The sequence below is a fragment of the Corvus moneduloides genome, chromosome Z, assembly GCF_009650955.1.
Source record: "Corvus moneduloides isolate bCorMon1 chromosome Z, bCorMon1.pri, whole genome shotgun sequence".
Classification (NCBI taxonomy): Eukaryota; Metazoa; Chordata; class Aves; order Passeriformes; family Corvidae; genus Corvus; species Corvus moneduloides.
In genome coordinates this window covers 4,013,109-4,028,718 of record NC_045511.1, presented here as the reverse complement: position 1 = coordinate 4,028,718, position 15,610 = coordinate 4,013,109, and the positions used below count along the sequence as shown (strand labels likewise).

Here is a 15,610-nt window from a genome sequence, read left to right as displayed (position 1 = left end):
TACCATGAAATCTGTGCAGATTTTTTCCTGAACTCATCTGTTTAGGTACTTAATAAAAAGATTGACTTCTACATCAGTCAAGGACTACACAATAGAGTGTTTTCCAAGGCTACTAATACCAGTGGAAATTACCACCATCTCAGTAGGTTACATCTGCCATGTCCTTTTGTGTAATCATTCTCTAGAGAAAATGGTGAACAATTTCCTTTAGAGAAAGCTTTTGATAATACCTGTTGGTACATTTTTAAATATCTGTCTTTAAAATAGGGGTACAACACTAAAATTTACTTTCTTGATTCAAGATCCTTGTTATCGTTATTTCAGTTTGATAGGCAACAAAAGCAGGATGTTAAAAACTGAGAAAATTTACAGGTTTTAAGTTCATATTTCCTTTTTTTAAAAATAACCAAAAAAAGTAATACTAGTTTTCAAGTTCAGATACTGTGATCTACTGAGAAGAAAACAAGACAGGTGTTACTGAAAATAGAAGGTGCAGCATTTAATTTTAGCTATAAAGAGTAGTGCTGGCATATAAGAAGGATCCCAGAATAATCCTTATTTTGGGCTATTTTTCCCAAATTCTACTATTCCGTCCCATCAGGGTCACCCAGAGCAGGTGAGACAGGAACTCATCCAGGTGGGTTTTTAATGTCTCTGGAGAGGGAGACTCCACAACCTCCCTGGGCAGCTCTGCAGCCCTCAATGTAAAGAAATTCTTCCTCGTGTTGAGGCGGAACTTTTGTGTTTTAGTTTATGGCCATTGCCCCTTTCCCGTTCTCTGAACACCACTGAACAGAGTCTGGCACCATCCTCTTGGCAGCTGCCTTCGAGATATTTATGTGTTATTGAGCTTTTCTCTCTGTCTTCTTTTGTCTAGACTCCACAGGCCCAGCTCTCTCAGGTGTCTCCTCATAAGATTCTTCAGTAGAGCTTGTGAAATCACAAAAAGTTAATTTGCACACGTCTATTTCTCACAAATGCATTTGCAATCTACAGTCTTCACAGAAAGTGAATTTTCTGCCAAAAAAAGAGACTTTACTGGAAAGTGTTGTCTCAGAACGTCTGTTAGGCTTATAGTACACTAATACAGAAAGACAGAATCCAAGCCCTGCTGGTTGAGTGTCTTTGGTCAGCTCCACTGATGGCAACTTTGTTATTTTGCTGATTTTTCAGCACTTGGACCTAACTCTTGCACCCATTTTTCTTGCCCACAAGTTCTTTCAGTTCCAGCTGGTGCCTCCTCCTAGCTGTGCTCTAGCTAGCCTTTATGCCTCTCCTTCTGCACCTCACCAAGTAGAAGTCAATCTGGAAGGAAAATAAAATGGACGGGAAACTAAAATAAAAAAGTCATTGCCACAGAGATATCTTAAGCTTCAGCTTCAGAGCTGCCACTTGTCCCTGTTATTTTGCCAACAGTGTTGGTACAAAACATTGTGCAAGTATCAATAGCCTTGTTTATCTTTTAAGCTTTTTTGCAGTGGCTGTTCTTTAGGGACTCCTTCAGAGCCACACTCTGATTGAAAAGAATGTTCTGTAACCTTTTTCCATTCCTAAAGATTGCCTCCAGCACTAGCCTGTGTAGGAGAGTAATTTACTGCTCAAAAATTATGGTTGCTGATTTGTCTCTATTGGTTCATCAATGCACTGAAGGGAATCAAATTCTAGCTAATTTGTATGTGTCATCAGGATTGCTTGTTTCCATTTAACCATGATGTTGTAAGACTGGTGTACCAGGAATATTGATAGCTGTAATTACGCAATGCCAAGGATTGAATAGAATGGCCATGGCAAAAAAAGCATACTATAGCCTTTCCCTGTTTGACATGGACCTGACTGGATGTTAGATTGGCATCTTTAGTTCTGCTTAGGTGACCAAGTGTTCATACTGGTCAGTGAGACAAACTAAGAACATCTTGGGACCTCTTACAAAGCCATGGTCCCACAGAGAGACCCAAATGAACTTGTAGGGGAGTTGGAGGTATTGTGGTTTTGACTCTGCAGCCTACAATTCCTAAAATCTTTAAAAAGGTCCTTTTCTAAAGATGCTTGATAAAATATAGCTGTGTTCAGGGTAAGAGGGAAAGTTCTTTGAAGCATTAATAGCCAGTTAAAAGATACCAAACAAGGAATATAAATTAATGATTAACTTTTCTCACTGAAGGGATATTATATGGGTCCTGTGTGGGTCTATATTACAGCTTCTAGCATCCAGCATATTTGTTTACAAGATATGAAGATGTAACATTTGTTTACAGTACTGAAATATTTGGGATAATAAAAACTAACATGATGTGCAAGGAGTGGCAGGAGACTGTCTTGGTACCTAGTGTTCTTCAGCAATGTTTACATTGTTTTCCTTTCATCGCAAAACAAGGTAGTTAACGGGAAGGGTACAGACAAGATAAAAGAGAAAGTCAGGTTTCAATTGTTTCCTGATGAGGAATATGTAAATAGACTAGAATGCTTCACACAAAGAAAGAGATTACTAAAAGAGGGAGGATGATTGTGGTAATTAAGATCACAAAAATCGGGACAGAAGTGTATGGGCTGCTGTTGTTCCTGGTCTCATAATAAAAGATCTAGAACTCTGCAAAAGAACTAAAAGACATTAAATAAAATTATCATTATGCCAAAGCATGGGTTTAAATAATGACAGATTCTTGTTCCTGTTAAACTCAAAGATACCACATTTGTCTACAGAGATCCTGGAACTGCAAGTCCCTGGGACTGAGAGGGAAAAGTATTGCAATATGCTTGCCCTGTTCTTAGTTTTTTTCAATGCCAACCAATTCCTCATAGTTTGACTTGTGAGAGAAAGAATGATAGGGTAGGAAGACTTTTAGACTACTGAGTATGCCTGTTTTATGAGATGTTCTACAGTTTTATGACAATAGTGTCTTCCATTACAATTTTATTTAAGCCATCATGAAAGAATTTTTTTTTTAATTAAATAAGATCACATAAATATTTACTATTTGCTCTCTAGAGACAATTGTAAACAATACATAATCTTAGTTTAACCACCCTAGGTAAACTTTGAATTACTAGTTTTTTGAAGTGGTAGTCTTTCATCACAGAATTTGTTCAGAGCATAAAATACCTCTTGGTTTTAGTATTTATGTTTTGTGCAAAATTCTGCTTTGATTAGATCAGGTTAGGATTGGTCTCTGTGAACAAGTGGAAGAAAAGATGCCTTCTTTCTTCATAGGAATTAGCAAGTGGTTTTTATGTGTTTTAGTGGAAATGGGGAATAATCCTTGCCAGCTGTGCCAAGTAGAATAGGAAAAAATGGTTATATTCTTAATTAGCTGTTAACTATTATGGTTAGTAAAGTTTATGTCATACGTTCTTCCCCAGCACTGAAATGCACTGCCTAGGAGAGCAGTTTGCACTCATGTAGCCCCTAAAGGGTCTCAACGCTGCTGGTGTAAATATCTTATCTTGAAAGTTAAGTTTTCTTGGTTTTCAGTCCTTTGATTTGATACCTCAGAGAAACTTTGTTTGCTATAAAAGTAACAATTTTATATTTTTACCATCTACCATCTAGATGGTTGTTGCTGCCTGCTCTGAGCTTCCCCTCCCCCTCCCAAAGACACCTGCTCTTGCCCATGTGCTCGGAGCTCCTTTGTTCTAAGCGTGGGCAAAACCAAATGTAACTCAGACTCTTCAGCAGTGTCTCACTGTCCGGTCACCCCGGGTCCGCCCCCAGTCCTCGCCTTTCCCCTTCCCCCGATACAAGAGACGATCGAGGGAGGCCCCGGCCTCTCTTGGCTCTGCTATCCTTCCTGTGAGCATCTTGTCGTCTGTTTGTTTTGAAAGCTTCTAACTGGAGGAAATTGAGCGAGCAGGGAGCTGTATTTCTCCCTCTTTGCTTCTGCTGATGGTATTTGCTCTGCAGCTGATACAGGTACCGATTTTAGAGCTACTAAAGTGCCAGATTGCCCGTGCTACCTCTCAAGGCTGCTCGAGGCTTTCTAAGGCATTGAACTACAAGCGCTAGCCGGTAAAAAGCTGAAAAGATACCTTCCACAGATGGTAGATGGTTGGCTTCATTGCTGTCAATGAGTTGACAGAGAAGAAAGCAGGACAGCCATGTACAGTGTTTTTCCTACCTAGCATGCCTGTGATTACTACTTCATACACCTGTACCAGTGACAGATAGGTCTGTGCCCATTCCAAATTTGGACATAAACACAAGTTCATTTTGATCCTGGAGCATTTATTGGGCAGAAACCTGACAAGATTTTTGGAAGAATATGGTGCTTGCACAGCATAATTGTAAAAAGTTAGGCAACATTTTCTAGGCAATACGGAATTGTGGAGACTCTTTAAAGTGAAAACGAAAGCTGACATTTTAATTTGATGAAGGACAAAAGAGGAGCCATGGAAGCGCTCAAGGTGATGTGTGAGAACAATAAGCAAGAAAAGGTGATCATATTTTAATTAGTCCAGTGCCAGCCTAAGCATGCCTTTTCAAAGAAGCCAGAGATGAGCAAACAGCAGAATAAATTCAGGAGCTTTGGTGAATATCCTTGCCAAGTAGATAAAGTTGAATGTTTGAAATGGCATCAGAAAAAAATCAGAGATAACAGCTATTACACATCTAATCAAGGATTAAAGGAAGGAATTTTTAACAGTTCATAAGCATTTTCTTTTTATTTCAAACAGCTTCTTTCCTATTAACTTTTTAAATAACCCTGCTTTATGAAAATTTATTTTCGATTTTCTGTTGAGCATCTATGAAGGCTTTTTAGACAGCTCTTTCTGTGAAACCTTGGCTAACTTCCTAAAAATTGGTTGACTACTGTCAGCATCAGAAAACTTTCAGTTCAGAAAAACTGTGCCAGCTTTCTGAAGATACAGTCTTGTACTTTGGATTTTTCATTCTCTGGAGGAATATTTCTTTTGTTTGCTCAGATGAGAAATAGGAATTTTGTCCATTGACATTAGCTAAAGCTGAACATGGCTTTGTTTAAAGACAATGGCATGGCTCCAAGGTAGGCCATTCACCAGTTTCTCTGGAGAAATTAAGGGATGTATGTTGTCAGATTTGCATATAAACTAAATGTTTTGTGTAAATACTCAGAGCCTTGTCTTACGGAGGGGTGTGGTGAGGCATGCCTATTATGTGTATTCCCTCTGACCTCTGCTGTCACACAGTCCCTGTCTTAAGAGAAGTTGGGCCAATGCATGAATTTATTTTTAAGAAATTATTTGCATTACTGTTATCTTATGATATTTCACTAAAATTGGCTTCAAACGTTAAAGCCTTAAGCACTAAAAGGGTTGTAACAGCAGTTTATAACAAAACTCTGTGAAGTTTTTGTTAAATCATCATTAGTATTGAGTTAATATTATTTTTTGACAAAAGACAGCAATCATGCAGGTCACAAAATAAGAATCTAGAGGGAATTAAGCAGCATGCCAAGTAGCGTTCACAGTAAAGACAAGAAGGGATATGACGTATTTTTAATGCTATTTTATACTTATTCAGTCATCTCTTATTATATTGTCTGCCTGTAAATATCAATAGTTTTGCCCCTCTACATATTGTGAGGTAGCAGTCTGTACAGAGCCCAAGGCTGTAAGTAGTTAGGGAGGGAGGAGCTGTAGGGAAGAATGAAACTAGAGGGAGGTGATGCCATTACAGCTGTATGAGACAAATGGGTAAAGGCTTTTGTGATGATAACTTAGCAAGAGTTGCTATCAGCTGAAATACAGTATTTGGTTATCTGAGAACGTGACATAGAAATGTTCAGTGGTAAAATGTAGGAACAGCAGAGAGAGATGAATGATGATAAAAGAAATAGAAAATAGATTAAAAATAAGACAAAAATTCACTGATTTACAATATTCTGAATACTTTTCAAAATTATTTTTTCATATAGATTATTGATGCACATACTACACTAATCTATACTTTCATATAGATTATTGATGCTGTTTGAGATTCCTTGGTTTTCACTGTCTGCACTGTCATGGGAAAGAGAGAAGTTGTCCACAAATTAAGTTCACTGTTAAGATACAATTTATCTACAAAGAAATGCGAACAAAAGTGATTACTACTCCCCGTCTTAAAGGCAAATACATAAAAATTACCATAACTGTCATTTTTATGTCATCAATATACATGTACAAAACTTACCTTTAAAATCAAAGGAAGACATTTTATGGTCTAGAATGTATGCAACCTATGCATTTAGATCTCTGTGACATGGATGGGACCATGCAGCTTCATTCCTTGATATCAGTCCTCAGCTGTTACATAATATCCTGACTGGTACTTTGTGTGTTTAGGGGAAGAAAGAAAAAGCAAACAGGTAATTCACCTAGTTACTTAAAAAAAAGATCTGCTTGCTGACTAGCTTCCAAAATTCCTTCAAGTCTTCCAAAGTCAAGTGATTTTTACACTGTGACGTGGATTAATTACTCCCATTTTAGTATATATCCTAGCAGTTAAGCTAGCCAAGTGGCTTCTATTTGTGAGTATTGATAATTATAGCATAATCACAGATGATTATGTTTTCTGTGATAATAATCACAGACTAAGCTTGCTTTCTAAGCTCATTATGCCCTCCCACAGTCCTCTTGTTTCTTGATTCCTTTATTTTCAGGAAAATAAGCATCCCAAGACAGAAATTAGGAGTTCTACTTTTTCTGTGAATTTTGAGAGGGTCTGGACATAGTAGTCATTGAATAATACTCATAAAATTGGTAAATACACTTCTTACTTAATAAATGAGTGAAAATTCTAGTTATGCAGAATATCCAATGTAAAATGTGTATGCATGCATTTAATGTGGCTTTATTGGTTTTGTTATTAATTTTTAAATTTCCTCGTTTTCTTCTCTAACAATCTGCTTATTTGTCTATATATACAAGCTAACTTCATGGGTTGTATTTTAACTGGTAAAAGCTGAATTATTCAGCTATAAAATAGCAAGAAGTAACTGTCTTCAGATTTTTTATTTATTTGCTTAGTATTCTGAACATAATTGTTAACTGTTGGAGAGGTACTATTTTTTTTCTTAGAATTCAGACTAATAGTAGGAATGTGCAAAAACTTCACTTACAAATTTTCACTGAAATCTGACAAGCTGTATTTGAATGGAAAAAGATCTTATATTTATTTCCTATCCAGAGTAAGACTGTCAAATCTCTTTGTCAAGTGAAAATAATTGTAATTGTGATGGAATGCAATTTACAGTATTTCACAGAGGAAAAACTTCAAATGACAAGTTGCCTCCACTCTGTTCTAAAGGCCTGAGAGATGTTAATTTCAGGGACTGACCATAAATGACCCAAAGAAATGCTAAATTCAAGTGGCTTTTATGTATTGATGTGTAGTTAACAACCTTACATTCTGGGCTTATTTTGTTTACATATCTCTGTAGAAAAACACTGAGATTAGCTATCCAAAAAAAATAGTACTTATAGTCTTGAAAATAATATGAGAAGTTAGAGCAGTATGAAATAAATATTTTTAAGAACTGTCATTGTTACAGGAACTTCTATGAATTGTTTTGGTTGGGATTTTTCATTCTTTCCATTTTGTATATTTTTGGTTCATTTTGGTATATTCTCTTCCCAGATCCATGTAGGATTTATAAAGTTTTAAGAGAGGGGAGACTATTCTTAGATATAAATGCCAATAGTTTTGCTGATACCAGACAGCAAGAAGCATTGTTTGCCTGGTGCTTGATTCTGTAGGACTGAAGTTTTTACAAGCTTTTTGTTTTGACAAATGAAATGTATGTCAGTAGTGACACTTCCACATTTTGGCATTTCTGCATAGTATTGTCTGTAGCATGTTCTTCTTTTCATGTTAAATGCTTTATGGAAGTCACAAAACAGACATCTAGCTGTAACAGTGGTTCCCAGCCACTTTGGCTTATAGAAAGGAGTATCCCTTATGGAATCAAGTCTTGTGTCCCATATGAAAGGCTTCAGGACATGGCTTTTACAGATTTTCACAGTAACCAGTTGCTTACCTAGACTCTTTTAATAAAACAGACAGCACTCTTTGACACCTTTAAAAGCAGTTACTGTGTGTTCCTCACTAAATTGCCCGCATGCAGCTGATTTGTTCATGTGCAGAAAGTACCTGTATCATATGCACAGTGAGTTCAATAAATGACATGCATGCACAGATTACTGCTTCAACATGATTTACCTCTCTGAGACTGTCATAGAATTCAACATTTAAACAAAAAGCCCAGCAAAAGTCCTATAACTGGTAAGACAGACAACATAGTGAGTGTAAAAATGGTTTCAGATAAGAATTATGTCCATTTTACATCCAGTTTTTCTGAAGCCCAGCTACTATCAGAAAGCAGGTCTTGGATTTTGGGGATGGAAAAGAAAAGGGGAGAGATGTTTAGCCTATCATGCAAGTTTAGTCACACATGGATATAAAGTGTTAGCAGCCAGTGAGAGCCCATGGGTGAAATCAGATGGGCAAGAGAAGAGAAATATGCAAAGAGAAGAGAGAGAAAGTGAGAGGAAGGTAAGAGCAGGATAATAAGGAAGATTTGCAAAGATGATTTTGCTGTGGAAAAGGCCTTGAAAGGTGATAGAAGAAGTTTTAAGATAGGAAAGCTGAAGGTCCTGGTGTGCATCCTGGAGCAAGAAGGGTTTGGAATTTGGTATGTCTCTCTCTAAGAAAAAAAGACTTCTGAGACAGTGGGTGTGTGGAGCTGAAATACTGAGGCAAGAGGGTGGGGAGGTTCAAGCTTTTCATGCAGAAGGAATGATGTCTGGATCTGAGAAGGATGGTGGTTGCATTGTGGCCTTGATTTGGGGAAGGAACTGGATACTTTGGGAACTTGAGTTTCAGTGGAGACTTGAGACTGAGTTAGAGGCTTGGGGCACAAGATGCAGAGTCAATGGGACATGCCTGCAGTCATTCACACAGGATAAGTGCTATTCTCTCATAAACCTCTCTGGCAATATATGATTTTTATTTCTTGGAAATACAAATCTCACAGCTCATCTTAACTAGCAAATCTTGCAATTTAGCTATTATGTTAGCATAACCGGAATCATAATGCCTCTTGATGTGTGTATGGGAGAAGGCGGGCATTTATGCAAGAAGTTTGGGATGATACCTTATTCGTGAAAAGAACATAAAAACACCTTTATACTTGAAAAATTATAGAATACTTGGAAATTTTGGTTTTTTCCTCCATGCTGTCATCAAGTCTGCAGGTGCCAACAAATTGGTAGACTCAATGGGGCTGCTATTCAGAGAGAACAACAAGTTGGAGAAATGCAGGTGTTCAGCAGACAAAGACCCTTTTGCCAGGGACCTAAAAAGAAAAACAGACCCAAGTAGAAGATGGAAAATACAGTGTAGAAGAGCACGTAGCAAGCCAAGTTGAGTCCTTGTTGGAATGCCACAGCGGTCTTTGTAGTTCAGAACATTCGTATGTGATTTGGGAAAGTGATACATATATAGCTGATAAAATTTACAGTGATATTAAATTACTCACTTCACTGATGATAGTAAATATGAACTTGACAGCTAACAGTTGTCTTGATCAGTGACCTTGAGGAAGCAAGGATACATTTTCTTCTGGTCTGCAGGGAAAAGCAAAGTCAAGGACAGATTGATAGACTTAGCACAGGGCTGCCATTCAGAGATACCTAGACAAGTTGCAGAACTGTGCTGGAAGGACTTCGTGAAATTCAACAAGGACAAATGCTGAGACCTGCATCTGGGAAGCAAGAGCCCCTGGCAATGAGACAGGTTGGGCACTTACAGCCTGGGGACAGATCTCTGTAAAGAGCCTGGGCATCCTGATGGAGAGCAAGTGTGAGCTGGAAGTGTGCCCTGGCAGTGAAGATGGCCAACAGCAGCCTGGGCTTTGTGACCAGGAGTATGATGTATGAAAACCTGTACATGGAGCTTTTATCCCCTACTACTCAGCACACCACATCTAAAATCCTGCCGTTTTGTCTTCCTCCCCTGTATGGGGAAGATGGCAGTAGACTAGAGCGCTCAGAGGCCTGGAGAACCTGACGAGAAAGCAGAGGCTGAGAGAACTGGCTTCTTCAATCTGAGGAAGGGTAGGCTTTGGGGAGGATCTCTAGTCAACCTTATCATCCTTATCAATAAGGAGACCACCAAGAGGAAAGACCAGCTGTTCACAGTGATGCATGGCAAGAGGATGAGCATTAGGAGATATGAAAAGTTCAGATTTGCAAGTAAGGAAAACACTTCCACTGTGAGGACAGTCAGATGGTGGAGCACATGGCCACAAAGGCTATCCATCTCCATAATGCATAATATGCACTGTGATGAGCTGTAAATTAGCTATTGCCATTTAAAAAAAGACATTTGGATAATACTGGGATTAATTTTCTGAAAACATTTCATGCATAGGCACAGTCAAAAGGTAAGCAGGAATTATTAAAATCATACCAAAATGGAAAATATTATGTCGTTGTCTAGATTTGCGGTGATCCCACATCTCAAGTTTTGCATATAATTTTAGATTACATCATCTCAGAGAAAGATAAAGCAGGGTGAAGCATATTGTGGAAAGGATAATTTGAAGTATTGAAGCTTTTCCATACAAAGGAAATTTAAAAGTTCTTTTGTTTGGAAAGCATATTAGAGAAGACAGATACAAGAGGTCTGTAAAATTATGAATGGCATAAAGATGTTTTAGGAAAGATTATTCATGGTCTCTCAGAGGCATTCTTGCATTAGCAATTATATGAGCCATAATAGAGCACAAAAATTGGTGCTGTGGGGTCAGATGTCCACATTTGCATGTGAGGCAACTTACTTGCAATCCCAAGGGCTAAATGCCCATTAGTGGTTAAAGCATATTACTGGAACACTTCTGAGCTCTTAGAGCTCATCTTCTGTCTCTAGTTTTACCTGAAAGGAAAACAATTTCTTTGCTCCAAAACTCTTGCACCAAGGGACATAAAGTGCCGTAAATGGAGTCAGTGTGAGATCTGGTTCAAAAGCATGCAGAGACACATGTAATGCTGTTTTAACACATTGTTCTGAAAACAGCTTCCAAAGATCTAGCACACTAAGCTGCCAGTTGCTGCAAGGGCACATATGGGAAGGTCTCCGTCTGTACATGCATTTTTTCTCACAATCTTTCAATAGATCTATCTTATCTTCTGCAGAAAGAAGAGACTGTGCCAAAGTTATGTACTTTGGTATATCTGATTACCTCAGAATACTTGTTCGTACATAATTTAATTTTACATGAGCACTTATAATGGAAATGGTTATTGTAGCTTGCATTATTATTCATTTGGGGACATTTTTAGAGTAAAATTTTCTATCTGATACCTTCTATTCTCAAGTTTTTAAAAAGTAGGTCAATTTATAAAATTGGGAGACTATTTTAGTTTTTTTGTAGTTTTATTTTGTGTTTTGCTAGTACTTCAGCAGAAGGTTGCAAAACACAACAGATGTGCCTGCTGATGCTGTAGTGACAATCGTTTTTGGTTTGCACACTTTGGTGCATATAAAAGTGTGATTTGCACACAACATTGTTTTTGTTATCTAGTAACAGGTTCCCACTAGTAGTCTGCCAGACTCTGCCGGCACTGTGCATGCATATTCATGTGATTTGAGTAGAAGTTCTTGTTCAGAGTATAGCAACACAGGCATGTGCAAGGAAGTTAAATAACACATTCTCACAAATACATGCCCATGCATAAATTATTTGGGGACTGAAATCCTGTATGATAAGATTTATTTTTTAAGAAGGAGAAAATACATTAGAAGGGGTTTGATGCTCCCTCAGGTCTTCTGTTTCATAATTCAAACCCCTACTCCCTGTTGCTGTTTAGTTTTTGAGGAGCTCTACAGCTCTCAGTTTTTATCTGCAGATGGCTAAGAGACATGGCTTATTTCCACTCTGGCTGGAGATACAGACATCTGAAGGTATTTTTCTTATCAGAATTTATTAAAGAATCACAGAATGATTCATAAAAATTGCACATTACATGAAAACAGATGAAAATCCAGAGTACAACTGTCCTTTGTCAGAATGGGACAGATTTTCTGCCTTTACACCACAGCTCCCAGGCTTTTTTTGTACCACAACCTACTGTCTGACACAGTTGCACAGACTCTTCTCTAACCTCATGTCTTGACATAGGGAAGATCTATGCTTCCACAGTACCTCTCTTGCTACATGGAGAAGTCTGGGGAACAATGAAGAGGACAGGACCCCACATTCAGGCCATCTTGTAGTCACAGGATTTTTACTTCCACTTGACTTGTTTGCATCTGCCTATATATTTTTAAGGTGTTATCAGCATACAAACAGTGATTTAAAAATTGAATTTTAACCTGGTACGCTTTATATTAAACATAATGCACATAATATTAAAGCAAGCAGAATTTATTTTGAAGACTGTTTTGAAAAAGAATCTCAGACTCTAGAAATAGGAATTCAAATGTGTTTCAGCCACTGAACTATGTATATACAAATCTGGATATGTTTTGATTACTGAAGAATTCAGATCAGTAGACTTAGGGAATCCAGATTAATTAACTACTGAAGAGATTGATTACAGTGTATGGAGCCTTTCACTTCTAGATCACTGAGTCAAAGTCAGTGAAAGAAGGCACCAAAAGAGAGGTGTTCATAGATCTCGATAAAATAAGCAGATAGCATTACTTAACTATAGTAGAGAATTCCAAATACAAACAAACAAACATATTATTTTCTAGACATGGAACACAGAGTTACTTTTTAAGTCTTACAAAATCAATTCCACAGATAGCTTCTTGTCCGACAAAGTGATGAAACTTAGCTGTGAGGTGTGAGATTTTCTGCTTCTATTTGTCTTTTTGATAACTGGGGGAAGGAGTGTTAACTTTTTTTTGCTAGTCAATCTGGTTTCTTTTAAAAAGATTTTTATCTCCTAGTCTGTTTTTCAGCAGGTTTTCAAAGGCACTCAAATACTGTAACAAGGAGGCATTTCCCACATGCTGCTCACAGGATGGACTATATGGACTTCGAGGATGATAGCTGTGGATGGTGGTTTGATATGGACATGGTGATAATCTACATTTATTCAGTCAACTGGATTATAGGATTTATTGTTTTCTGTTTTCTTTGTTATTTCTTTTTCCCTCTTTAGGCTGTAGAAATAACAGTTAAGGAAAATGACAGCCATGTGAACCACAGAAATGTGAATAGAAAAATATTTAAAAAGGTAAAATGTTTGACACTGCATTTTTATCATTCAGAATTGTAATAGACTGCATCAAGCATGCTGTGAAGCTATTTGATTCTTCTGCTATATGTGACAAAGTACTTGAGTTTGGTTACAAATATACTGTGAAATCTGTATCATACTTCATTCAGTGGAGTTTTGCCTTTGGGAGATTTTGATGGGAAAATAATTTACCTCTAATTTATAAAGTGATTACTCTGTAGAAGTACTCTCAGTTTTTAGGGGAGGTCTGTGTACCACAACAGAATGTCATCCATAGAATCATTTTGGGGTTTGACTCCTGTTGACACACTTTGCTCACTCACTGGTGCTTCAATTCATCACACATAAAAGCAATAAAGATGCTTCCCATTTTTACTCAGATCTTTTGGGAGCAGGAGCAGTGCTGCACCATGCATTATATAGACATTCATCAGAGCTATTTCAGTGGCTTGATCCAAATCCTGAAAAATTTTGACAACTGATAGACCTGTCAGCATTCCACTGTGGACATTTTGAACCTATTAACCAAAAAGAAAAATTATACCGCAGTGTGCTGCCAGTTCATCTTTTCAGCAAATAGCCATCAAAAGGAATCAACTAACAGCCATAAGTTCTGCACAATAAGAGGACCATTTTTGTGCAGATTTCCAGTGTAGCACTGTGCCTTTTTTACCCATCCAGGTGAGTGTGTTTGGATTCAGCAAGACAGCTAATGGAGGGCAAGCAGTAGGCCTGCTGGCTGTGATGCTGTGAGACACTGACCCAAATAAATACTGGCAATAGAAGTATTCTCCAGTGTAAATCAGTATCATTATTAAATTGCTGTAATAATTGAGGATACTCTTTAAGTGTGGGCTCTCCAGGACTTCATGTCTCATGGGAGAGTACATAAGAGGGCACAGTATTTATTTGCACCTTTCTTGTGAAACAATTCTAAAGCACTTTATAGTTATTCTGTATATAGATTGATGACTTACAGTACCAAACTGCAGCCAGTTCAACAATCATTCCAGACTTGCTGCTTTACATGGTATTTTCAAGTGAAAGTGAAAGAGCATCTATTAAATTATAGAAAAAGATACTAGAAACTAATGTGGGAATCAGGTACTGAAGAATGGCACAAGATACTTTAGGGCCTTACTTGTCAGGAAGGTACAAAGAAGTTTTTATTTCTAATGGCATGACTCTTCAAAGTACACTGTACTTTCATCTAGAAAGGCATGGGAGTGTAGGTATATTGTCCCTCTAGTATCAGAATTTGTGTGGGAGACCTGTGGTTTTTCAGTAGGTGGTGTACTCCCCTGTTCTAGCAGAGAACAAGGAGAAGTGTGTTGTGGAAGGTGCCATCTGCCAAATGTGATGGAATGAAATCAGAGTTTTATTAAGCATGAGTTTATATTCCTTTACTGAAGCAGCTCCAGCATGGTCAACCTCTTACAGGCTGTGAAGGGATCAGGACCAGAAACTTTCACTTAATCTGAAAACCAGCAGTAAATCAACTACTAATACTTAGTTTTCTTACAGGCTGCATAAAACAATCTTTTCAAGAATATAAGAGTAGAATTTAAAATTACAAGTGTAACTACACTGGTTAGACTAAATAAACTTTGCCATCTTTTTTAATAGATGCAAATTTAAAGAGATGTGAAAACTGAAATTCACCATCACCACATAGTTGTGTTTGTGACAAAAATGCATTTTTGTAATAATAATCCGCTTAGTTACTTTGTCTCTACCTAAAAGTGACTGGCTCTATTATTAGTGGCAGTACGCATAATGTTTTAAAAGGTTTAAAGCTGTAATAAATCATTTGGTGAAAGTCTTTTAAAAGCTAGTCTTTTAGAATCTGGGGGCTCCTCATATGTCATAGGCTCCTGTTTGGTACATGCAGATGTGTGGGTGTGTATGCTAAAATATTATCAGTAACTTTAAGCATTTCTCTCATATATGCCAAGACTGGCATTCTAACTGCAATTTTTGTTTGCCACTCTAAACTTATGAAATTACTGCTCATATCTCAGCAAAGGGAGGGACCAATTCACCTGTTAAGACAAAACTGCTTCTACCTTTTGATCTCATAAAAAAACTAAAATAAAAAAATGTCATGAAAAATTACTTTAACTCAAGTGACATAGTCTAAAATTCCAGTAATGTTATTTAAATTTTTTTAACTGAGATGTCTGATAAAGCAATATCCTTCAGTAAATATTCAAAAATATATTGAGACATAGGAAATGTAATATAGGTGCTAACTACTTATATAAGAAAAAGTTTCATCATTTTTAATAACGTGTTGTGGATACAAAAATGCTGTCAGCAAGAAATTCTCCTGCTTCTTTCTAGTCCCATGGTATACTTTTCTCTCACACAAAGATATTTGCAGAGTTCTATAAACTATGAACACCTG

The 15,610-nt window shown here is 37.3% G+C and overlaps 1 protein-coding gene across 1 annotated transcript in view; it reads left to right on the top strand.

Annotated features, from left to right (window-relative positions):
* The window catches only part of RNF180 (ring finger protein 180), a 71,144-nt gene extending 57,802 nt beyond the window's left edge, over positions 1 to 13,342 (top strand). The window contains 1 exon segment of the mRNA XM_032095227.1: positions 12,923 to 13,342. Within this exon segment, the coding sequence (XP_031951118.1) occupies positions 12,923 to 13,125 (203 nt within the window). The 3' untranslated portion in view covers positions 13,126 to 13,342.
* Positions 13,343 to 15,610: the final 2,268 nt, after the last annotated feature.